Source organism: Macaca thibetana, chromosome 7, assembly GCF_024542745.1.
Source record: "Macaca thibetana thibetana isolate TM-01 chromosome 7, ASM2454274v1, whole genome shotgun sequence".
In the NCBI taxonomy this organism is placed as follows: domain Eukaryota; kingdom Metazoa; phylum Chordata; class Mammalia; order Primates; family Cercopithecidae; genus Macaca; species Macaca thibetana.
Genome location: NC_065584.1, coordinates 43,166,448 through 43,191,674, shown reverse-complemented (window position 1 = coordinate 43,191,674; position 25,227 = coordinate 43,166,448). Strand labels below are relative to the sequence as shown.

General features: G+C 42.1%; 2 protein-coding genes across 2 annotated transcripts in view; both read left to right on the top strand.

Moving 5' to 3' along the window:
* PPP1R36 (protein phosphatase 1 regulatory subunit 36) overlaps window positions 1-16,931 on the top strand; it is a 43,381-nt gene extending 26,450 nt beyond the window's left edge. The window contains exons 8-12 of the mRNA XM_050799287.1: window positions 300-434; window positions 14,362-14,404; window positions 14,720-14,898; window positions 15,633-15,824; window positions 16,683-16,931. Of these exons, the coding sequence (XP_050655244.1) occupies window positions 300-434; window positions 14,362-14,404; window positions 14,720-14,898; window positions 15,633-15,824; window positions 16,683-16,869 (736 nt within the window). The 3' untranslated portion in view covers window positions 16,870-16,931. The remainder of the gene's footprint in view (window positions 1-299; window positions 435-14,361; window positions 14,405-14,719; window positions 14,899-15,632; window positions 15,825-16,682) is intronic.
* The window catches only part of CHURC1 (churchill domain containing 1), a 476,524-nt gene that overhangs the window by 110,360 nt on the left and 340,937 nt on the right, over window positions 1-25,227 (top strand). The window lies entirely within an intron of this gene.

Genomic DNA, 25,227 nt, shown 5'->3' with positions numbered 1-25,227 from the left:
TCAACCTGGACAACATAGCGAGACCCTGCCTCTACACAAAATAAAAAAAGATTAGATAGGCATAGTGGCGTGCACCTGTAGTCCCAGCTACTTAGCAGGTTGAGGCAGGAGGATTGCTTGAGCCCTGGAGGTTGAGGCTGCAATGAATTATGATTGCACCACTGCACTCCAGCCTAGGTAGCAGAGCAAGACCCTGTCTTAAAAGAAAAAAAAAGTTTATAATTCTGACTTTTTGCTAGTTAATATAGGCATTTATGAAAATTAACCCAAATTCTCTTTTTTTTGTCCCCCCCCATCAGAGGCCTTGTAGAGAAAAAAGAAATGGAATTGGTTTTAAGTGAATTAGAAGCAGCACAGAGGTACTTGGCGCAGAAGTACTGTATCCTTGTGCTGGGCTTGGCAATGCCGGATAAGCATCACATGTGCTGTGGAAAGTAAGCACACATTTTACACTTCATTAGATCATCACTCCATCATAGACCCACACCCTTAAGATGCTTACGTTTGGCTTTGGTTAACTTGAGAAAATGTTCCTTCTTCTGTTGTCCAGAGTAATTGGGCTCAGGTGAGAATCTGTCCCAAACCCTTGTAATGTCTCCTTTGAGAGAGCGAAGTGCATGTGGAAGAAATCTCAGAATCTCAGCTGATATTTTTAAAACTTTCCACTGCTTGAGATTGAATGACATGGTCTCTCAGTGAAATCTTGCTCTCAACCATGAAGGGCTCTTGCTGCCAGACTTGGCTCCCTTGGGCAGGAGGCCTTGTGGGGCTGGTAGTGCAGGGGGATTAGGTGTCTCCCTACCCTTTCACTGCTTATTTTGCAGCAGCAACAATTGTGAGTAGGAGCTGCCGAGGTGTGGATTCTAAGATGGTTCTTTGTGGGAAGATCATTTTTACCTTAGGATGACTATTTTACACCACTGTAATTAAAACTTAAAGAGGAGTCTCATCACAGGTTTGGGATCACAAGGTCGAAAACATCAACCCTTAACTCAGAATCTCCTTCTCTGAGTTTCACAACAGGCCCCAGATCTACACCATGTCAGCCAGAACAGCTTTTTTCCCCTATAGGAAAATAATTTTCCCCTCCATAGGAAAAGAACCTAGTATATGATGTGTCTCTTTCTACATTCTCCACATTTTCAAAGACCAGCTTTGTTAATGAGCATACTTACACAGTTGTTGGTATATACATTTTTGTATTCTGTATTTCTGGGGTACTTTCTCTTATTATTCTGATTATATGATTTCACTTACCACTTTGAATAGGATTCTGTTATGTAACATACATATTTGCTTAACCATTCTTTTTGTGTACATTTGCATAATTTTAGTTTTTGTGTGTTATAATATTTCTGCATTGAATAGCTTTATACAAACTGCTTTGTTCATTTGGACTATTTCCTTGTGGCTTATTTTCCACAGTATATTTACCTAGAAGGCCACAAACAGTTTTGTAGCTCTTGATACATACTGCTAGATTGTTCTCTAAGAAGGTTAAGACATTTTGTATTACCATCAGCAGTACGTATATCTGGTTGCGTTGGATTTTATTACTTTAATATTTTTGACAGTTTAAAGGTGTATAAAAAGCTTAAAGATGTTTTATTTGACTGAGTATCTTTTTTTTTTTTTTTGACGAAGTCTCACTCTTGTCCCCCTAGTCTATAGTGTAATGGCACGATCTTGGCTCACTGCAACCTCTGCCTCCTAGGTAGTAATTCTCCTGCCTCAGCCTCCTGAGTAGCTGGGATTACAGGTGCTGCTACCACGCCCAGCTAATTTTTGTATTTTTAGTAGAGATAGGGTTTCACCATGTTGGTCAGGCTGGTCTCGATCTCCTGACCTCAGGTGATCCTCCCACCTCGACCTTCCAAAGTGCTGGGATTGCAGGCGTGAACCACTGAGCCCGGCCTTGACTGAGTATCTTTTATGATGGTGGAGGCTGTGGTCTTTCTGTGTAAAATAATTTGCTGCCTGCCTGTTCATTTAGTTTTAACCATCTATTAAATGGAAACTGGGAATTTGTTTTTTTTTTTTTGAGACAAGTCTTGCTCTGTGGCCCAGGCTAGAGCGTAGTGACAAGGTGTGATCTCCCCTCACTGCAACCTCTGCATTCCGGGCTCAGGTGATCCTCTCACCTCAGCCTCCTGAGTAGCTGGGGCTACAGATGTGCACCACCATGCCCAGCTAATTTTTCTATTTTTAGTAGAGATAGGGTTTCTCCATGTTGCCCAGGCTGGTTTCAAACTTCTGGGCTGAAGTGATCTGCCTGCCTTGGCCTCCCAAAGTGCAGGGATTACAGGCATGAGCCACTGTGCTCAGCTGAAAATTTGTATAATTTTAAAATATGTATCCCATAGCAAGGATTGGTCATTTGTATTTCTAGTTTGTTGCTTTCTTTTTGGTATTTATGTTTTTACATATTAGGAAAATGTTTCACATTTTTATTTATTTGGATACATCTACCTTGTTTCTGATGCTACTCGAGAGTCATGCAAGTTCTTGCCATTCCTAGGTTAAACTATTTACCTTTCTTTCCTAGTTTTAAACAATAAGGTTTTAAAAAAATGTTGATCTTTGATCTATTTGAGATTTGTTACAACATATAAGAAGAGTTATGAATCTTAAGATATTTTGTCTTTACTAATATCCAACTTTCCAATACTTAGTGATTTTAGTCTCCACACTCTGTAACATTTCTTGTTTATTAGGTGTTGAATTTTTCTAATATTTTAACCCAATTTGGGGAATTCCTATTGAGTTTTATTGATCAGTTTTTCTGTTATAAATACAGGACTATATGGCTGATATTTTTCTTTGATTTATTCAACTCACGTTGAGTGCCTGTTATGTGGTAGTTATGGTGCCAAGTGCTAGGGTGCAAAGAACATACAGTCTTCAAGGAGTGTGTACAGTCTAATGGAGGAGTCATCAAGTAAGGAAAGCAAAGATTGCTGGTCAGTATAATAGCGGCATAGACAGATAATGGGCACCCGTAGCAGGAGAGTGAGGGGTGTCCCTTAGGGACACTTGACTGAGGAGCATAGGCGGAAGCCAGGCAGGAAAGGGTGTGACTTAACATCTGATAACAAGAGTCACTCCTCTTTCCTTTGGCAATGTTCTATCTGGCCATTTTGCCTATTTGAGATAAGTTGCTAGTTTGTCCTAAAGATAAATTCCTTAAACTAGAATTCCTGAGTCAAATACTATGCACATTTAAATGTGATATATCATGTGTAAATTTTAAGAGTCTTATTCAAGAACACGTGTTGCTGTGACAAAAGATAAATGGAAAAACATAATTTGAGGTCCCTTTTTTGGGTTAGTCTTGGTAATTGAAAATGCTTCATGAAATTCTGTGTTTATATTTTGCTGTTCTTACCCTATTTTTCCAGTTTATTTTTTCTTATTACCCAACTCTTACTAAAAGTTTTGCTTAATCCGTGTTTTAATGTCTTTCATTTGAGCATCAATTTCCACCCTCCCATATAATGAACTTTACAAATATGAGATGTGGTTACAATTTTTTTTTCTTTTTTCACTTTTTCTGGATGTTCCAATCTTTTCTGCCTACCTACGAAAAGAAAAGGCAGGACAGAGACTGTATGTGGCTAATTCAGTCTTTTTTTTTTTCTTTTTTTTTTGAGATGGAGTCTCGCTCCATCGCCCAGCCTGAAGTACAGTGGCACTATCTCTGCTCACTGCAACCTCTGCCTCCTGGGTTCAAGCAATTCTCCTGACAGCCTCCCGAGTAGCTAGGATTACAGGCACACACCAACAAGCCTGGCTAATTTTTGTATTTTTAGTAGAGATGGGGTTTCATCATATTGGTCAGGCTGGTCTCAAACTCCTGACCGCAGGTGATCCACCCACCTCAGCCTCCCAAAGTGCTGGGATTACAGGCATGAGCCACGGCACTTGGCCCTAATTCATTCTTTAGTTGGGTAGATTTTTTTCCAAGTTACCTAGGGTCTGAGGGGCACAGGCATATATTCTCTAATTTCTTCTTGGCTATTCATAAGGAGCTATATTAGTTTATAAAGTTAAAAAACAGATATACATATGAAGTTTCTCTCGGCTGGAACTTGATATTTATTGATGTTTGCATCGATATACTTTCAGTTCAGGCTCACTTTCTTTGTGTTTTGGTTGTTTCTTGGCATTGTTGGCCATTTCTCTTCTTTCACACCCCTGTTTCTATAGTGGTAGATGTCCTCGATCCACTTCCGAGGCCCACCATCTGTGTGATTCGATTCACCATGTGTGTGTGATTTTTCATGACTTGGAAATACACTCTTAATGTGTATCCCTGACAACACCCATTCTTTATTCTACTACATCCGTTCTGCAGCTTTCAAGTTTTTGCTGCTGCAGTTCTTTTATGGAGTTGACAAGTTTGGTTCTGCTTTCCAGCATGGGACCATGAAAATGTGGCACTCAGGGAGTGTAACTGAGCAGTGGCCCCAGCTGTTGCGCCTGAATCCACCACCAGGTCTGCACTGAGGCCACATGTTTTAGCCTGTTTGGGTTGCTATAGCCAAGTACCATAGACAGGGTGGCTTATAAACAACAGAAATATCTTTCTCACAGTTCTACAGGCTGCAGCTCTAAGATCAGTATACCAGCATGGTCAGGCTCTGGTGAGGGCCCTCTTCTAGGTTGCAGACTGCCAGCTTCTCATTGTATCCTCAACATGGCAGAAAGAAGATGACAGAGCTTTCTGGGGTCTCTTTTCTAGAACACTAATTCATATATAAGGGCTCTATGTTCATGACTTAATTACTTCCAAAGGCCTCACATCCTGATACCATCACACTGGGAGTTAGGATTTCAACATACGAATTTCGGGAGAACACAAACATTCAGCCCATTGCACCATGCTTCCCATAGGCTGCCTCCTGCCAGTGTCTTGAGTGCAGCAGGCCCATTCCTCACCGTTGCGGGACTCCTCTGACTGACAGCTTCAGCTCGAGGACTCCCCTTTGGCCTGGTCAAAACTTTCCTAGAGCTTTGCCACTGTCTGAGTTCCTTCCTACCCAGACCCTCCTGCCTTTCTTCTCTCACAGGGTCAGACATGCATTGAGGTGTGACGGCGCTCCTTGCCTTCTCCAGTTCTCTCATTTTCTGTCACCATCGTTTCCTCCAGTAAATCTCATGTCTAGTCCTGTCTTGGTGTCTGCTTCTGATAACATATCCAACATCATAGCATTTTTAAGCTTTGCTGCCATGATTACTTTTTTTTTTTTTTTTTTTTGAGACAGAGTCTTGCTCTGTCGCCCAGGCTGGAGTGCAGTGGCGTAATCTCAGCTCACTGCAAACTCCCCTTCCTGGGTTCACGCCATTCTCCTGCCTCAGCCTCTCAAGTAGCTGGGACTACAGGCACCCGCCACCATGCCCTAATTTTTTGTATTTTTAGTAGAGATGGAGTTTCACCATGTTAGCCAGGATGGTCTCTATCTCCTGACCTCGTGATCCGCCTGCCTTAACCTCCCAAAGTGTTGGGATTACAGGCGTGAGCCACCACAACTGGACTTTTTTTTTTTTTTTTTTTTTTTTTGAGACAGAGTTTCACTCTTGTTGCCCAGGCTGGAGTGCAATGGTGCAATCCTGGCTCACTGCAACCTCTGCCACCACGCCTGGCTGATTTTTTGTATTTAGTAGAGACGGGGTTTCACCGTGTTAGTCAGGCTGGTCTTGAACTCCTGACCTCAGCTGATCCACCCGCCTCGGCCTCCCAAAGTGCTGGGATTACAGGTATTTCATCACCGTGCTTTTTGTGTCTTTTAAAAGTACAGTCAGTCCTCGTCTTTTATGCATTCAGCTTTCTACAGCCTGTTGTTCTTTCTTACAGTAATGTTCCTAAACCAATGTTTTTCAAAGTATAAGTTACAACACATTAATGGATCTCAAAATCAATTTAGTAAGTCTTGAAGAGAATAGACTAGAACTTTAAAAATCAGAGTACATCATAAAAAGTAAAAGTAAGTATTGTTTTAGGAGACTTTTGTTTCAGTGTGTATTGGGGACTCTATTAAATATATTTCTTTCTGTGGGTTACAGTAAAAAATAAAAACCACAATGAGATACTATTTCACACCAGTCAGAATGGCCGTTATTAAAAAGTCAAAAAATAACAGATGCTGGCGAGGTTGCAGAAAAAAGGGAACCCTTATACACTGTTGGTGGGAGTGTAAATGAGTTCAACCACTGTGGAAAGCAGTATGGCAATTCCTCAAGAGCTAAAAGCAGAACTACCATTCGACCCAGCATTCCCATTACTGGGTATATACCCAGAGGAATGTAAAGCATTCTGCCATAAAGACATATGCATGCGAATGTTCATTGCAGCACTGTTCACAATAGCAAATACATGGAATCAATGGAATCAACCTAAATGCCCAACAATGACACACTGGATAAATAAAAGGTGGTATGTTTACACCTTGGAATATTCTGCAGCTATAAAAAAGAATGAGATCATGCCTTCTGTGGGAACATGGATAGAGCTGGAGGCTATTATCCTTAGCAAACTAGCACAGGAGAGGAAAATCAAATACTGCATGTTCTCATTTATTTATAAGTGGGAGCTAAATGATAAGAACTTATGAACACAAAGAAAGAAGCAACAGATACTGGGGTCTACTTAAGGTGAGAAGGGTAGGAGGAGGGAGAGGAGCAGAAAAGATAAGTAGTGTGTACTGAGCTTAATACCCGAGTGATGTGATAATATGTACAACAATCCCCCGTGACTCGTGTTTATCTATGTAACAAGACTTCACATGTACCCCCAAACCTAAAATTAAAAGAAAAAAGAAACCCAAAAGGACAAGAGCATATATAAAATAATGGAATTGTTACATTTAATATCTCTGATGAGTGAGGTATAGTAGTAGATATAACATAGAGATACTTAGAAGTTGGGGATGTTTCAGCATCAAAAATACCTTTCTGTGATCCAAAAACAGGAAGCTTTTGCTGGTGTCTAGGGCTGTTGGTGGAGGTTTAGCTTGCTGTAGACTTCATTGTTTAGAAAGAAGTAGTGTTTTCTCTTGACAAAGTTTTTAAGAAAAGCATTATGATAAAATTACAGTTATCTTTATAGTTTCCTACTCAATCATTTACAACATCACTATTGACACTGATTTCTTTTGTCTTTAAAGTGTCACTTCTAGTTAGAAAACCAGGATTTAAGGTTAAAAAACCTGCTCTTGGGCTGGGCACAGTGACTCACTCCTGTAATCCCGGCACTTTGGGAGGCCGAGGCAGGCAGATCACGAGGTCAGGAGATCGAGACCATCCTGGCTAACGTGGTGAAGCCCAGTCTCTACTGAAAATACAAAAAATTAGCCGGGCGTGGTGGCGTGCGCCAGTAGTCCTAGCTACTCAGGAAGCTAAGGCAGGAGAATGGTGTGAACCTGGGAGGCGGAACTTGCAGTGAGCTGAGATCACACCACTGCACTCCAGCCTGGGGGACAGAGTGAGACTCCATCTCAAACAAACAAACAAACAAACAAAACAAAAACCTGCTCTTAAGAAATGATTTTAGCCAGGCACAGTGGCTCATGCCTGTAATCCCAGCACTTTGGGAGACTGAGGCAGGAAAATCACTTGAGCCCAGGAGTTCAAGACCAGCCCGGGCAACACAGTGAGACCCTCTCTCCAGAAAAAAAATTTAAAAATTAGCTGGGCATGGTGGTGCATGCCTGTATTTCCAGCCACCTGGGAGGCTGAGGTGGGAGAACTGCTTGAGCCAGGGAGCTTGAGGCTGCAATGTGTCGTGATCGTGCTGTTGCACTCTAGCTTGGGTGACCGAACAACACCCTGCCTCAAAAAAAAATTTTTTTTTAAATTTCTCATACTTAAGGTTTAATCTTTAAAAACACATATACATTGCAAACTAATGTTGGGATAAAAAGCAAACTATAAACAATTATACCATAATTAGAGAATTTATAATATTTTTTAGTTCTCGGCATAATTGTACCACTGAAGTAATTGTACTTTTTCCAAGGCAATTTTTATATAAACCTTTAAAGGAACGCATATGTTTGAAAGTAGGTGATGGCCTCTGTTTAGCACTAGCTCATTTCCAGATGGTGCTGGTCATTTTTCCACTGTGTGCGACATAACCCATGTTTCCTCTGCCTGCTGGATAGCAGTTTATAGAAGAATGAGCGTAGATCTCACCACCCACATAACAAATTCCATACAGGTCAGACGCTGAACAAAGGACATAGAAGACAGACTGGAACAGGTTTTTGCCATGATTCAGAAGTTTATATTGTTCTTTTGGTGGCTTTTATGTAGGAGGAGATGAGGACAATGTTTTTGCCAGTTATGGTGATTAACTCATTTTAACATTTCACTTCTTTCTGATTTCAGTAAGCTAATATTTGCATGTGTGTTTTCTGATTTTTCTCTCTCAGATATGTGTTACCGAAGTGAACTGGGGTCTGCTTGCCTGATGCAGTCAGGTGAAACATCCACACCATGGTTTGTAATATCAGGAGAAAGGAGAGCATTTATTTGCAGGTCGCCACGCAAGTAGAATCAGGCAGCTCTCGCTTAAGACCTGACCTCTCTGATGGCTTGCAAGCAAGGGTTTTTAAAGGCAGGAGTAAATTTTAGGAAAGCAGAAGTTACAGGCAAAATTGTAAATCAATACATGGAGGTTATATATTGGTTTGGACTAAAAAGGCAGGATATTTTGAAGCGGGGCCTTGCAGGTCATAAGCAGATTCAAAGATTTTCTGATTTGGTTAAGGTAGAGCAGCTTTGTTTAAAAAACTTGGGGTCTGTAGGAAGATGTGTTAGGTCTGGCTCGTGGACATGACTTCTTCTAGGCCTCTCAGGAAGAACTTTAGAACAATGAATGCAGTCAGAGTTCAGTCCTCAATCTCCTCTTATCTGAGGTCTACATGCCAGTGGACCCATTTGGTGGGGGTCTGAGTTTCTAAAAAACAACCAGGGACGTATGTTAAAATGTTATTTTTACTTTATATAGAGAACCAAACATCTTGTGACTCTAACTTCCTTGGCTGTCTTTTAAGCTACTGTTACCTTCTTGCTTATCAAGTTGCTCATTTACTTCTCAGAGCTAGCTAGGTGCCTGGAATTTCCCTTAAAGGAACTCAAGGCTTTCCTTTATTTCCATGTTTGGGGGTGGGGGTGGGGTGGCAGGTCCCTAAGTGTAGGGGGGTTGGTCCCTGTTTTGTCTCATTGCACACTTAATATTGGACTACAACACGTTATGCTATTTATCTCTAGGATTAAAGATTTTAGTAGAACCAGCAGTTTGGGTGCTGTTAATTTAGTGCTTTCATGTCTCTTGAGAAGTAGAAGCATGTGCCTTTAAATGTCTGAGGAACCCTGACATCCCAAAAGCTTTGGCAGAATTTTGATGAACATGTTCAATAAAAGTTCTCTGTGTTTTCCAAGTTAAGATATGAAAACCTCCTTGGTGGCAGGCACATGCCATAGTTAGATCTTTTCTTTGGTGATGGCCAATGCTGGCTCCACCCCCACCTTGACCCTAGCATTTATACCTTCTTCCACTGTTCTCAGTGCAGCTGTCACTTGATGGGTGACCAGAGAGGCTAGCGGTGGGGCTGACGGGGAAAAAGGGAGTCTTTTTGAAACTCAGGTGTATAAATTATCCCTAAGCCCTGTTCCTCTGCCCTTACCCCCAGTCACATGCTGCACCAAAGCCTCTTTCCCCTCCCCTAAAATACATCCCTTTGATACTGTCTTGTATAGAGCAGACCTTGCCCTTCATTGAAACCTGATTATACCTACAGCAGCAGGGGGCAAATAGGGGAGCACAACTTTTTTTTCTTCCCAGCCCAGAAGTCTGGGACTAAGCTTTGTTTCCCTTTAGGAATGACAAATCATAAAATATACTTTCTTCATTTTGATTTGGAGCCAAGAGTCTAAGGTAGCAAGAAGGAATAAGAAAGCATCATAACAGGCCACTAAAAATCTCTAGATTTACTACCAGGCTGGCTTTCCCCTCTTTCCTTTGGGTTGTGTCCTCAAACATGGAATGCATGGCGTCCGTGCTCACCAGCATGGTGGCCACTTGCCACAAGTGGCTAGTGAGCACTTTGAAATGTAGATAGTCCAAATTGAAACATACTGTAAGTGAAAAATAAGCACTGTACACAGAAAATCTAAAAATGAATAAAATATCTCAGTACTTTAGAAATATTGCTTCTATATTGAAATGATAATGTTTTGGGGGGTTTAGATAAAATATATTATTAAATTAGCTTCACTTGTTTCTCTTCACTTGTTTTTCTTCTAGAAAATTTAAAATTACATTTATGACTTGTATTATATTTCCACGGATTGTATTGTTTAAACCCCATTTCTATTTGCAGACAATTTTGGGAGGCTTAAATTTTGTTATTTTAATTTTTTAAAATTAAATTAAATTTATTTTTATTTTTTATTTTTTTGAGATGGAGTCTCACTTTGTCACCCAGGCTAGAGTGCAGTGGCACTATCTCGGCTCACTGCAGCCTCAACTTCCTGTTCTCAAGCAATGCTCTCACCTGGCCCCAAAAGTAGCTGGGACTACAAGGTGTGTGCCACCACTCCCAGCTATTTTTTATTTTTTCTGTGTTTTTTTGTAGAGATCGGGTTTCGCCAACTTGCCCAGGCTGGTCTTGAACTCCTGAGCTCAAGCGATCCTCCTGCCTTGGCCCCCCAAAGTGCTAGAATTACAGGTGTGAGCCACCACGCCCAGCCAATTTTATTTTATAATCAATAAAATTTTAAATTTATAATCAATTTATTTTAAGTATATATACTTAATATAAAAATTATAAAATACCAAAAAAGACAGGAAAACGACTCAAAATATACCAGCTAGAAATAAATGTGTAGAGCTTTTAACTTTGAAGTCCCCAAATGTATTCATTGTATGCACCCATTTCCTGGGCACATTTCTATTTCATATGCAGGGCTAAATCAGAATGGTAAGAAGAAACCCATGACATTCTGTACTTAATTTTTGCAGTATGGGTTACATCAGTTTGCTTTGGGCATTAAGAGAGAAAGAGTTAGGCCAGGCGCCATGGCTCACACCTGTAATCACAGCACTTTGGGAGGCTGAGGCAGGCGGATCACCTGAGGTCAGGAGTTCAAGACCAGCCTGACCAACATGGAGAAACCCCATCTCTACTAAAAATACAAAATTAGCTGGGCGTGGTGGTGCATGTCTGTAATCCCATCTACTTGGGACACTGAGGCAGGAGAATCGTCTGAACCTGGGAGGCGGAGGTTGTGGTGAGCCAAGATCGTGCCATTACACTCCAGCCTGGGCAACAAGAGTGAAAGTCTGTCTCAAAAAAAAGAAAAAAAAAGAGAGAGAGAGAAAGAGTTCCAGTGTGTATGGCAACTTGAGGGAAAGTGGAAAGAGGTTCATGTTACCTTCTCTTCTTTTTTTTTTTTTTTTTGTCTTTTTTTGAGATGGAATCTTGCTCTGTGCCCAGGTTGCAGTACAGTGACGTGATCTTGGCTCACTGCAACCTCCACCTCCTGGGTTCAAGCAATTCTCCCTGACTCAGCCTCCTGAGTAGCTGTGATTACAGGCAACTGCCGCCACGCCCAGCTAATTTTGTATTTTTAGTAGAGATGGGGTTTCTCCATGTTGGTCAGGCTGGTCTCGAACTCCTGACCTCAGGTGATCCACCTGCCTCGGCCTCCCAAAGTGTTGGGATTACAGGCGTGAGCCACTGTGCCCAGCCTTACCTTCTCTTCTAATATCTAAAAAAAGAACCCAGAAAGAAAAAGAAAGAAAGTGTGTATCCTGGGCAATCACTCTCATTTCAAAACCGTGCTAAGATGGTGCTGGTTTGCCTTGTGCTGTTGTGAGCTCTGCTCTCGATCTCCCAGAATGCAAGCTGACTTTATTCCCAAAACAGACTTTGGCTGGTTTTCTTGCTTCAGCTTGGCAGGTGTTCATGGTCTCTGGTTTCAGCTGGCAGAAGATTTACAGTTGGTTACGGAAGAGGAGCTTTCAAAGGGCAGAAATTTCACATCAGCACACCCCTCAGGTGGAGGCCTCAGGTTGCACAGAAAAGAAATGCTGAGGGTTGCTCTGAAAAGTTTCCGCTGAGCTCTGTTGTTCAATATGTTTATCTGCAAACTATTTTAAAGAAAAAAGCTTATTCTCCTCACATTCCAGTTATGAGGACAGATGTGGGTATCTGACAGGCCTGATTTTTAGTACAGGATCTGCCCCTAATTAAATATATGTCTTTGGACTTAAGTCTCAACTTCAGTTTCCTCAGTTGAGAATTGGGAATAATAATGTTGACTATACCATAGGGATGTTATGAAGACCAGATATGATCATACATGTAAAGGGCTTAGCATGGTGCGGGATGTTATGAAAACTAGATATGATCATACGTGTAAAGGGCTTAGCGCGGTACCCGGCACATACTCCATACTTAGTCCATGTTCACTGTAATTGCTATTGCCGCAGTTCTTTATTGAAGACTTGCACATGAAGAAACCAATATATAATGAAGAGAGTCTGTAGGAGGGGAGGGGCAGGCCCCAGTAACCACCTCTTCGGCCTCATTCCCCAAGTGAAGGGCTAGTTTAGGCCCATTCAGACCAGGAAGTCCTTGTGAGAAGGCCGAAGGTCCTGTGAGATTTGGGTCATCTTTCCCAGACTGTGGGAGTTCAGGATGGTTCTGGAGAGCCTGGTACCAAGGCCAATCCTCAGAGTCACAGTTCCTCCAAGGAAGGCTCCAACAAAAGCAGAAGCAGGTCGGGCACCTTGGCTCATGCCTGTAATCCCAGCACTTTGGGACGGTGAGATGGGTGGATAGCTTGAGCTCAGGCATTCGAGACCAGCCTGGCCAACATGTGAAACCCCGTCTCTACAAAAAATACAAAAATTAGCTGGTCGTGGTGGCGTGTGCCTTAGTCCCAGCTACTTGGGAGGCTGAGGTGGGAGGATCACCTGAGGCTGGGGAGGTCAGGGCTGCCGTGAGCCATGATTATGCCACTGTGCTTCAGCCTGGGTGACAGAGTGAGACCCTGTATCAAAGAAAAACAAATAGCCAGTGTGGTGGTGTATACCTGTGGTCCCAGCTTCTTATGAGGCTGAGGTGGGTATCAGGCTCTCCAGAACCATCCTGAACTCCTACAGTCTGGTGGGAGGATTGGAGGGGGGAGGATTGGCAGGTGGGAGGATTGCTTGAGCCCAAAAGGTTGAGGCTATAGTGAGCTATGATCACACTACCGCACTCCAGCTCTGTCTTAAAAAAGAAGCAAAACCAGGATCAGCCTTGAAGTGTCCAGGGTCTGGCCTTGGCTGCTGTGACTGATGAAGTGATTGCAGATGCATAGCCCCCTCAATCAACTCTCAAGGGCTCCCCAGACCAGGTCTGGTTTCCTAATGCTGGGAGTCAGAATCAGAATTGTTAGGAGGGGAGGCCATGTTCACTAATTGTGCCCATGCCAGTTTAGTATGTTTTTTTTTTTTCTTTTTGAGATGGAGTCTTGCTCTGTCACCCAGGCTGGGATGCAGTGTCACAATCTCGGCTTACTGCAACTTCTGCCTCCCAGGTTCAAGCAGTTCTCCTGCCTCAGCCTCCCGAGTAGCTAGGATTAGAGGTGCTCACCACCACACCCAGCCAATTTTTGTATTTTTAGTAGAGACGAGGTATCACCATGTTGGCCAGGCTGGTCTCAAACTCCTGGCCTTAAGTGATCCTCCCACCTCGGCCTCCCAAAGTGCTGAGATTACAGGCATGAGCCACTGCGCCTGGCCAAGTATAGTATTCTTAACATTGAATTTGTGTTCCAAGGACTCCTGGTAAGAGAGAAGACTCAGGTTTGCCCATGCCCATCAAAAGGAGGAGCACACTGCTGTTCTCAGTCTATTGGTTGTTTTGGCATAGATCTTTGTGGCTTTTGTTTCTGTTTCTTTTTGAACCCAATAGCCATAACTATTGTTTGCTAATTATTTTCCTTTTCTTTATTGCAGCCTTACCTTCTAGTTCTCTGCTTCCTCTTTATCACCTTTCCACTCTCCTTACCTCCCCAATACTCAAATTACTAGAAGTCTTTGGAAAAATACATTTCCTCACTGGTTTGTTGACCCCAAATTTATATCGATTAACTTTTTACCATTCTAGGGATTTTTATCTGGGTAACATAGGAAGTTGAAGAAGAAAGTATTGAGACTCTTTATCAAGGCCTTTTGATAGCATTTGTGTAGCTGAAAATAATCTTGGGGCCAAGATAATGACCCTAACTTTAAAGGAAGATAAGGACTAGGTCCCTGAAAGATTGAACTTCCCTCTCAACCTATAGTTGTGACTTGTTATGTTACAGGGAGAAAATATCAGATACACAGAAAGACTGGAAGTTCTTTGAGGTGAGTCACTTATGTTTTGGTGCTTTTTGATATGAAACAATTTATACCAACAACAAATGACCATTTGTCAGACACTTATTTTTAGCGAATAGCCTTTCTAGAAAGGATGCTAACAAGCTATGTGCTATACCTTAAATTGTTGGTCTGATCTTCCTTGTGCAAAAGTGAGTACATGTGTAATTTTGCACAGTGTTTCAGGAATATTGGGAAATGGGGTCATCTGGGTTTGTGTCTGCTTAGCTGTGTTATATAGACAGGTGGGAGTTTTCCATTTCACAGCTAAGGATTGTGATTCTTGTCTATTTTTTGTTATAGTCCTTTTACACTTTCTGTACCTATGTGGCTTGGATTGTCTTCCGACGTCAACACTTGACAGAGATTGAAGAAGAAGTAGGGAGACTCTTTCGTACCAATATGTTCAACATTCCTCGCAGGAGGCGTGAAGATGAGGAATCAGGAGGGGAAAAGAAACGCATGACTTTTGTTCAGTTTAGGTATGACCTTTTGACTTTCCTATGCTCAAGGATATTTCTTTTCTTCCTTTCTTCCTTTCCTTTCTTTTCTTTTCTTTTTTCTCCTCTATTTTATTTTATTTTATTTTTTTGAGACAGAATCTTGCTCTGTTGCCAAGGCTGGAGTGCAGTGGCACGAGCTTGGCTCACTGCAACCTCCAACTCCTGGTTCAAGCAATTCTCCTATCTCAGCCTCCTGAGTAGCTGGTATTACAGACATGCACCACCACGCCTGGCTAATTTTTTGTATTTTTAGTAGAGACGGAGTTTCACCATGTTGGTCAAGCTAGTCTCGAACTCCTAACCTCAGGTGATTCACACACATCAGCCTCCCAAAGTGCTGGGATTACAGGTGTGAGCCACCGTGCCTGGCCTCGTCTTCTTTTTTTCAGACAGCATCTTATTCCGTCACCCACGCTGGAAGGCAGTGGCATGATCATAGTTCACTGCAGCCTCAACCTCCCAGGCTCAAGCGATCCTCCTATAGCTAGGACTGTGGGCATGCTGTCTCGCCTGGCTAATTTTTGAATTTTTTTGTAGAGATGGAGGTCTTGCTATGTTGCCCTGGCTGGTCTCGAACTCCTGGACTTAAGTGATCCTCCCGTCTTGACCTCCCAAAGGGTTGGGATTACAGGCATGAGCCACTGCACTTGGCCTCAAGAACATTTCTAGAAAACAGGGTTGTATGACCTAAATGTCACCTTCCTCCCCGACAGGAGAATGATGGCAAAACGCCCAGCAATTAAAAAAGCCATCAACATGCGTTCTCCAGTCATGTCTACTCTGCTGCCATCTCTCAGAGAAAAAGCTCAAAACGTCTTTGAGAAAAAGTATCATCAAGTAGATGTCAGATTCCCAGCTGAGATGCAAAAGCATGTGGGAGCTTTGGACTCTGTGTCCATGCCAGTGTAAGTGGCTTGGCAAGAGAAACATGAGTGCCTTGAGGTGGCATCCCAGGTGGGACTGGAAGGGGCAGGGGCCCTCTGCCAGGGAACTGAGCCATGATGACAGCCCCCATTTTCTTACTTCTGCCCTGCTGCCCTCCTAGTTTCCTTTCTAGAGAATCTTGAGGTACACCCATCTAGAAAAAAAATTGCTAGAAAGTGGTGCTAGACTCCAAATAGTTCTAGTTTGGAGGAGTGAGTAACTGATTTATTTATTATTATTATTGTTATTATTATTATTATTATTATTATTTGAGACAGAGTCCCTCTCTTGTTGCCCAGGCTGGAGTGCAGTGGCCCAATCTTGGCTCACTTCAACCTCTGCCTCCCGAGTTCAAGTGATTCTCCTGCCTCAGCCTCCTGAGTAGCTGGGATTACAGGCATGTGCCACCAGCCTGGCTAATTTTGTATTTTTAGCAGAGATGGGGTTTCTCCATGTTGGTCAGGCTGGTCTCAAACTCCCGACCTGAGGTGATCTGCCCGCCTCGGCCGCCCAAAGTGCTGGGATTACAGGTGTGAGCCACCGCGCCCGGCCCTGTAACTGAATTTTTTTAAGGCTGAGGTTTTTCTATTAGTAGAATCATTTTTGAGAAATGTGGGAAGCGCTACTACAAAATCTTGCTAAGAATTTACTTTTGGACTCATATATTAGACTACAGTAGTAGTTCATGGAAACAGGGAAGGTTTTTAAAAAGGGAGAGAGTGTATCTTAGCTTTAGTGTACGTACACACACACATACACACAACCACAATCACAGTCTCAACTCTCCACGTCAGTCTTTGGCCTCACCACTTCAGCTGTCCCAATAATTCTTTTCACAGAGTTGGCATCTTGGGGGAGCCTCGATGTCTATTCAACCCCCATACGCTTCACCCCCTTGATCCAGAAGAAAACACAAAATCATTTGGGAGACATCCTTCCTTGATGGAAACAAATAACATAAGGATTCAGGATACACTGGACTTGGTCATGAAGACACTGTCCTCTCAAACATCATGCCCTAAGTAACCTGGTACATTCCATTTCTGTGATAAGTCCCTGTATCTCAAGTAAACTACTTTGACTTTATAGAAGATGGTTATTCGTTATTATTAAGCTTTAAAAATTTTTCAGATTGTCTGGTTAAAAGTTGAACAGCAGACAAAGAATTCCTGAAAGCTCTTGAAAAGCTCATTTTCCTATTTTTAGTAGTTTGCTTTATTGTTTATTTATTTATTTGAGCTCTATGTGACTACTAAGAGCAATGTATTAGAACATTTAGTCAGTGCTCTAGTGTACTAGTGAAGAAACATTCGTTTATTTTTCGAATTTTTTTTTTTTTTTTTTGAGACAGAGTCTTGCTCTGTAGCCCAGGCTGGAGAGCAGTGACGTGATCTCGGCTTACTGCAACCTCCACCTTGGTCAAGTGATTCTCCTGCTTTAGCCTGAGTAGCTGTGATTACAGGCGTGTGCCACCATGCCTGGCTAATTTTTTTGTATTTTTAGTAGAGATAGGGTTTCACCATGTTGGCCAGACTAGTCTCCAACTCCTGACCACAAATGATCTGCCTACCTCAGCCTCCCAAAGTGCTGGGATTACAGGTGTGAGCCACTGCACCCGGCCTTGTTTGTTCATTTCTAAGTTCATTTTTGCCTTATGAGATGTCTTCTTTGGTACACGGGGAAACAGAACTTCATAATTAAAAAGGCAAATTAATACTTTTTAACTTTAATCTCTTTCTATGACTATATTATTATTGTTATTACTGGCATTGGGATTTAAACTATATCAGATTCATTTAGAAGCCTTTTAACATTCGTTCTTTCATTCAACAACAAATATATATTAAGCCCCTATTCCATCCAGAGCCATGTACTATGTTATGTAGGAAAAAAGATGAAGACAAACACAATATCCTCCAGGTCTATGTAGCAGAGAAGATAAATAAAATACATCATCACAATATAATATTAAATATGTTGTTAGCCACAGAAGTGATAAATGCACGAGGTGCCTCAGGAAGACAGAGCCATGGAGCAGTCAGTTCTGAGGGCCGCAGGAGAGTTCTGATTTGAACTTAGCTTTGGAGGGATTCGGTGGTACTGAAAGGGAACTTGTAGTTAGAGGAAGAGCGCTTGCAAAGCCACAGAGTTGGGAAAGTGGACCCTGTGACTGTGGAGTGCCAAGAGCATGGTGTCTGCAGTGGGCAGGCCTGAAAGGTCAGCTGAGTCCTGGACATCTGGCTAGGGAGTGAGTTGGATGTTATCTGGTAGGCAGTGAAGATAAAGAATCGCTAATAAAACCAATTCACTAGATGGAATACAGAGCTGTTGATTATATAATATTATCATTTTAAAAGTCTTGTAAGGGTATAGAATTTAGTCACCTGAAACAATGGGACTAAATTTGCCAGGCCACAGGTTTATCCTCAGACTTCAACATCCTCCTTTCGGCATTCAGCTTCATAGAAAAACTGGACACCTTTCCCAGATTCAATATCCAGGGCAGAGGAACATCAATTCCAGCCTATTGGGCTGGATATTGGGGCAGCTTTTTAAACATGCACTCTGTCTTTACCCTCTCATCCTCTATTACCCATGTCAACTCCTGGACTATCGGCTAACCCTGGTTGGCTTTTTTTTTAAAGTGGAGAATTAGATTATAATAAACTCTGTTATAACAAATTTTTTTTTTTTTTTTTTTTTTTTTGAGATGGAGTCTCGCTCTGTCACCCAGGCTGGAGTGCAGTGGCCAGATCTCAGCTCACTGCAAGCTCCGCCTCCCGGGTTCACGCCATTCTCCTGCCTCAGCCTCCCGAGTAGCTGGGACTACAGGCGCCTGCCACCTCGCCCGGCTAAGTTTTTGTATTTTTAGTAGAGACGGGGTTTCACTGCGTTAGCCAGGATGGTCTCGATCTCCTGACCTCGTGATCCGCCCGTCTCGGCCTCCCAAAGTGCTGGGATTACAGGCTTGAGCCACCGCGCCCGGCCTGTTATAACAAATTTTTAACTAGAATATGTTGACATGGTTTTTTTGTTTGTTTGTTTTTTGAGACAGGGTCTCGCTCTGTCAAACAGGCTCTCAGCCTCAAGTACAGTGGCACATTCATGGCTCCCTGTAACCTCCACCTCCTGGACTCAGGTGACCCTCCCACCTTAGCCTCCTGAGTAGCTGGGACCACAGGCACGTACCACCACACCCAGCTAATTTTTGTATTTTTTGCAGAGACAGAGTCTCACCATGTTTCCCAGGCTGGTCTCGAACTCCTGAGCTCAAGCAATCTGCCTGCCTTGGCCTCCCAAAGTGCTGGGATTATAGGTGTGAGCCACTGCACCTCCTGTTTTGTTTAAAAAGTCTTTTTTTTTTTTGAGATGGAGTCTCGCTCTGTCGCCCAGGCTGGAGTGCAGTGGCGCCATCTTGACTCATTGCAAGCTCCGCCTCCCGGGTTTACGTCATTCTCCTGCCTCAGCCTCCCAAATAGCTAGGACTACAGGTACCAGCCACCATGCCTGGCTAATTGTTTGTATTTTTAGTAGAGACGGGGTTTCACCATGTTAGCCAGGATCATCTCAATCTCCTGACCTTGTGATCCGCCTGCCTCAGCCTCCCAAAGTGCTGGGATTACAGGCATGAGCCACCGCGCCTGGCCCGTTTAATAAGTATTTTTTAAAAAGAAAATCCTGGAATTATGAGACTTTTGTAACTATCTTTACTAGGCTTTTCTCTCCCTCCTTTCTGAACTATGAGGCTTAGATGTATTTATTTATTAATTCATTCTTAAGTTTACATTTTTTATTCTACAATTACTATGTCCCCACTCTGTGCTAGGCACCATATTAGGTGCTGGGAATTCAGTGTGGATGAAATACAGCCTGCTCAGTTATGGAACTGACAGTCTTGAGGGAAGACAGGCATAAAACAAATACTCAGATTATGAACAAATTGCCATGGTGATGAGTGCTGCAAAAGAGAAGAAGAGGATGCTGTTGGAATGTATCATCAGAGGCTTGCTGGTATGGGGGAGATTGTCAGGGAAAGGGAAAGTCATCCCTGAGGAATCGACATTTAAATCTGAGAACTGATGACTCAAAGGAGTTAGAGAGGTGGAAAGTTAGGAGGGGAATATTCCTGGTTGTCTTCATTATCTACTGCTATATAACATTACCTCAAAACATTGTGGCTTCAAACAGCAACACTTATTGTCTCACAGTTTTGGTAGGTCAGGAATATGGTGGCAGTTAGCTGACTTCTTTCACTCAGGGTCTCTCAAAAGGCTTCAAAGTGACAACCACGGCTAAAGTGAAGTCATTTAAAGCCTCAGTTGGGGATTGACCCCACTGCAAAACATCACTGAAATAAATTAAAGAAAACCTAAATAAATATGAAGACATCTTATGTCAGTGGATTGGAAGACAATATTGTTATGATGGCAGTAATCCTCACATTAATCTACATATTCTATGCAATCTCTATCAAAACCCTAGCTCAGTCTTTTGCGGAAACTGACAAGATGATTCTAACATTTATATAAAATTGTAAGGGTTCCAGAATAGCCCAAATAATCTTGAAAAGGAAGAACCAATTTGGAGGACTAACACTTTCTGATTTCAAACTTACTACAAGCTTTAGAAATCAAGACCGTGTGGTACTGGCATAAGAACAAATATTTAGATCAATGAAATAGAATCAAAAGTCTAGAAATAAACCCATGCATGTATTATGGGCCATTGATTTTTTTTTTTTTTTTTTTGAGACAGAGTCCCCCGGGCTGGAGTGCAGTGGCACAATCTCAGCTCACTGCAAGCTCTGTGCCTCCTGGGTTCATGCTATTCTCCTGCCTCCGCCTCCTGAGTAGCTAGGACTACAGGCATCCACCACCACGCCCAACTAATTTTTTGTATTTTTAGTAGAGACGGGGTTTCACCGTGTTAGCCAGGATGATCTCGATCTCCTGACCTCATGATCTGCCCACCTCGGCCTCCTAAAGTGCTGGGATTACAGGCATGAGCCACTGCGCCTGGTCAGGCCATTGATTTTTGATAAGGGTGCCAAGATAATTCAATGGGGAAAATAATATTTTCAACAAATGGTTCTGAGACAACTAGATATTCACAAGCAAAAGAATGAAGTTGGATCCATACCTCACACCATATGCAAAATTGAACTCAACATGGATCATAGACCTAAATAAAAGAGGTAAAACTAGACTATTAGAAGAAAACATAGGAGTAAATCCTTATGTTGTTGGGTTAGGCAGTAGTTTCTTGAATGCGACACCAAAAGCACAAGCAACCAGAGAAAAATTGGTAAATTGGACCTCATCAAAATTAATAACTTCTGTGCTTCAAAGGACACTATTAAGAAAATGATGGTGATGGTTGTATAACTCTGAAAACACTAAAAACAAACAAATTGTTACATTTTAATGAGTGAATTACATGGCATGTGGATTATATTTCAATAAAGCCATTATAAAGAAAAATAAGAAAGTACAAACCCAACCCCCAAAATGGGAGAAAATATTTGCAAATCACATATGTGAAGAATCTAGTATTCAGAATATGAAAATAACTTTGATTTCACAAAAAAAGACACAATATTTAAATAGGCAAATGATTTGAACAGACATTTATCCAAAGAAGTTATATAGCTAACCAATAAGCCCATGAGAAAATGCTCAACATCAGTAGTCATTTAAAAAATGCAAATCAAAACTACAAGAAGATACCACTTCACACCAACTAGGATGGCTGTAAGCAAAACAAGAACAACAAGTGTCGGTGAGGATGTGGAAAAATTGGAACCCTCCTAACATTGCTGGTGGGAATGTAAAATGATGCAGCCACTTCGAAAACTAGCATTTTCTCCAAAAGTTAAGCATAGAGTTACCAAATGACCCAGCAATTCCACTCCTAAGTATATCCAAAAGAAATGAAAACATTATGTTCACGCAAAAACTTGCCCACAAATGTCATGGCAGTATTATTCATAACAGTCCCAACATGGAACAACCTAAATGTCCTTCAGCTGATGAATAGATAAACAAAATGCAGTTTATCCATATAGTGAAACATTACACAGCCATAAAAAGGAATGAGGTACTAATTCATGATACAAGATGAATGAAATTTGAAAATATTATGCTAAGTGAAAGAAGCCAGACACAAAAGGACACATAATGTGTGATTCCAATTGTGTGAAATGTCCAGCATAGGCAAATCCATTAAGACAAGGTATTATTAGTGGTGGCCAGAAGCTGCTGGGAGGAGGGAAAGGGCAGTGACAGCTAACAGGTGGAGTTTCTTTTTTTTTTTTTGAGACGGAGTCTTGCTGTGTCGCCCAGACTGGAGTGCAGTGGCGCAATCTTGGCTCACTGCAAGCTCTGCCTCCTGGGTTCACGCCATTCTCCTGCCTCAGCCTCCCGAGTAGCTGGGACTACAGGTGCCCGCCACCACGCCTGGCTAATTTTTTGTATTTTTAGTAGAGACGGGGTTTCACCGTGTTAGCCAGGATGGTCTCGATCTCCTGACCTCGTGATCCACCCGCCTCGGCCTCCCAAAGTGCTGGGATTACAAGTGTGAGCCACCGCGCCCGGCCAAGGTGGAGTTTCTTTTAGGGGAGATGAAAATGTCCTAGAATTAGATAATGCTACTGGTTGTACAACTTTGTGAATACAGTAAAAAATCACAGAGTTGTACGCTTTAAAAGGGTGGATTTTATGGTATGTGAATTCTATGTCAAACAAGCAAAGTCTGAGAAACTGCAACACGATTACTAAATGTAATACAGTATCCTGGATGGGCTTCTGAAGAAGGAAGGTAGAAATTAAGAAGATTCTAGGTATAGATTTTAGTTAATACTTATTATTATTATTACTTTTTTAATTTTTAGAGACAAGATCTCCCTATATTGCCCAGGCTGTTCTCGAACTCCTGGGCTCAAGTGATCCTCCTGTCTCAGCTTCTCAAAGTGTTGGGATTATAGGCATGAGCCACCACACCTGGCCAATTTTAGTTTATAATAGTGTTCAATATTGGTTCATTAACTGGGCAGACGTACTGTACTCATATAAGACGTTAAGAATAGGGGAAACTGGGTGTGGGGTATATAGGAACTCTCTACTATCTTCCCAATTTTTCTGTAAATCCAAAACTGTTCTAAAATAAAACATTTGACTTTAAAAAATGTTCAGCAAATATTTACATGGCACCTGCTATGTGGACATAGAGGACAACGTGCAGTCCTTTACTCAAGTTGCTCTCTGGGCAGAAGGGTGAGGATAAGACAAATACATACTCAAAACGGAGGCCAAAAGTCAGAAATAAAGAAATATAATGCCTAGGGCTTAAAGGAGAGAGCCTATGAGCGGGGATGGAGGGATGGGCATAAGGTTGGCTCTTGAAGATGTGTGGGGCCTTGCTAGACAGAATCGGGATGGGGATCAGGAAATGCTTCATGAGGTCCTTACAGGGTTTGAAACCGGGTGGCCATGTTCTTTGGAGCTGGACTGTGGGGTTGGTTAGAAGGTAGTGAGGACTTCTCCCTTAAACAGGAAAGATAGGGTCTTACTGCTTAACCTTTTGCCAGTGGCTGCAGAAGTCTCTTTGTTTTAAGGCCGTCTACTCCAGGCTCCTATGACACTTGAACCATCACCCTCTTCTGAGATGCAGCCTGCCCCACTATGTCAGCATTTCCATCTTCACATCTGTTTGGGGTTTCGATTTCATCACAGATACAAACCATCCTATTTAGGACTTGACGTGTAGCATTCTGATCTCTTAGGTAATTTTTATACTTTATTAAGAAAGAAAAGTAAATTGAACTTCTCCAAGACCCATTACCATTCATCTGTCCTCCCTCTGAACAAGTTTCAGGTTGCAGAAAGAAGTTTCAGGGAACCGAAAGCATGGGATGGACTCCCACCCCTTGTTTTATTTGCAGATCTCTCTGCTTTCATCTCTGGAGCAGTCTGTGCCTGGCGGCAGGTTCATAAAGTTGTTCTGTATCTGACTTTGGGGACAGGCTGGTGGCTGTCCCTGTGGGGTGATGCCTCAGGCAGTCTAGGGGAGCCATGCCAAGAGGCTTGGTGTCTGGGGCCACTTCCTTTGCATGTTGGTCTCCCTCCTCCTTGTGCAGAATAATTTGTTCTCATTTCCTTTACCTCTCCTACCTCTAACCCAGAGGCTTATGCAGAACACAAGGAAAATGCCCTGGGGCTGAGGGCCTGGGCCCTCACCCTGAGAGGTCAGGTCACACTGAAACCTGGTACAAGAGTGGTAACCTAAGCCTAGGGCCTTGGTTGGGGGATGTCACTTCTCCCACTTCAACTGGCCAGTGTCAGAACATTGGCTCTATTTAGAATCAAATTCTTAAGTCTATTTGTGGTTGCCCCACATCAACCAGTACTTCTCTTGAAAATCATTTTTAATGACATCTTCCCCACTACTTCACACAAGTAATATTTGTTCAGTGTAAAAAACCTTAGAAAAAGCACAAAGAAAAAATTAAACACTCATAATCTCCTGACCCAGAAAATCTTATTGTTAATGTTTTGGTGACTCTCTTTTCAGACATTAGTGTGCATATATGTACAAGCAAAAATGGGGTCATACCATGTACCCTTTTGACAATCTCCCTCTTTCACATGGTAATACATTGTGAACATTCTCCTACATCAGCCAATATTCTTTTAAAATATGATTTTAATTGCCCCACAGTATTCTATGGTATGATATGCCACAGTGTACTTGTCCACTCCACTATTTTTTGTTTGTTTGTTTTTGTTTTTTAAAGAGACTGGATCTCGCTATGTTTCTCAAGCTGGACTTGGACCCTTGGGCTCAGGAGATGCCCTGGCCTCAGCCTCCCGAGTAGCTGGGACTGCAGTGTGCACCACTGCACCTGGCTTTCAATCCCCTACTTTCTTTTACACACATGTTGCCGCTCAAATTACTGGTCATTTCCTTAGGGTAAGCTTCTGCAAGTGATACTGGTGCATCAAAGGGCAGATTTATTCTCAAGAATGTATTAGTGTCAAATTTTCTCTCAAAATGCTAGCTCCAAAGCGTATTACCTGCATCTCTGTATGAGAATGCCCACTTTCTCGCCACTTGCAAACTCTGGGCATTATCATTTCTTGGAATCTTTGCCAAGTCTATAATAGTAAAAAATGGAATCATATGTTTGTTTTAATTTATGTTTCCAACTAACAGTAAGGCCGAATACCTCTTCACATTGGCCATTTGTGCCTCTCCTTTTGTGAATAATTACCTATTCATACTCTTTGCCTATTTTTCTATTAACAAACTATCATTCTCTTATTGATTTGTCATTCTTTGATGAGATCACAAAGATTCTTATGAGGAAAACAGGTTACAGAAAAGCTG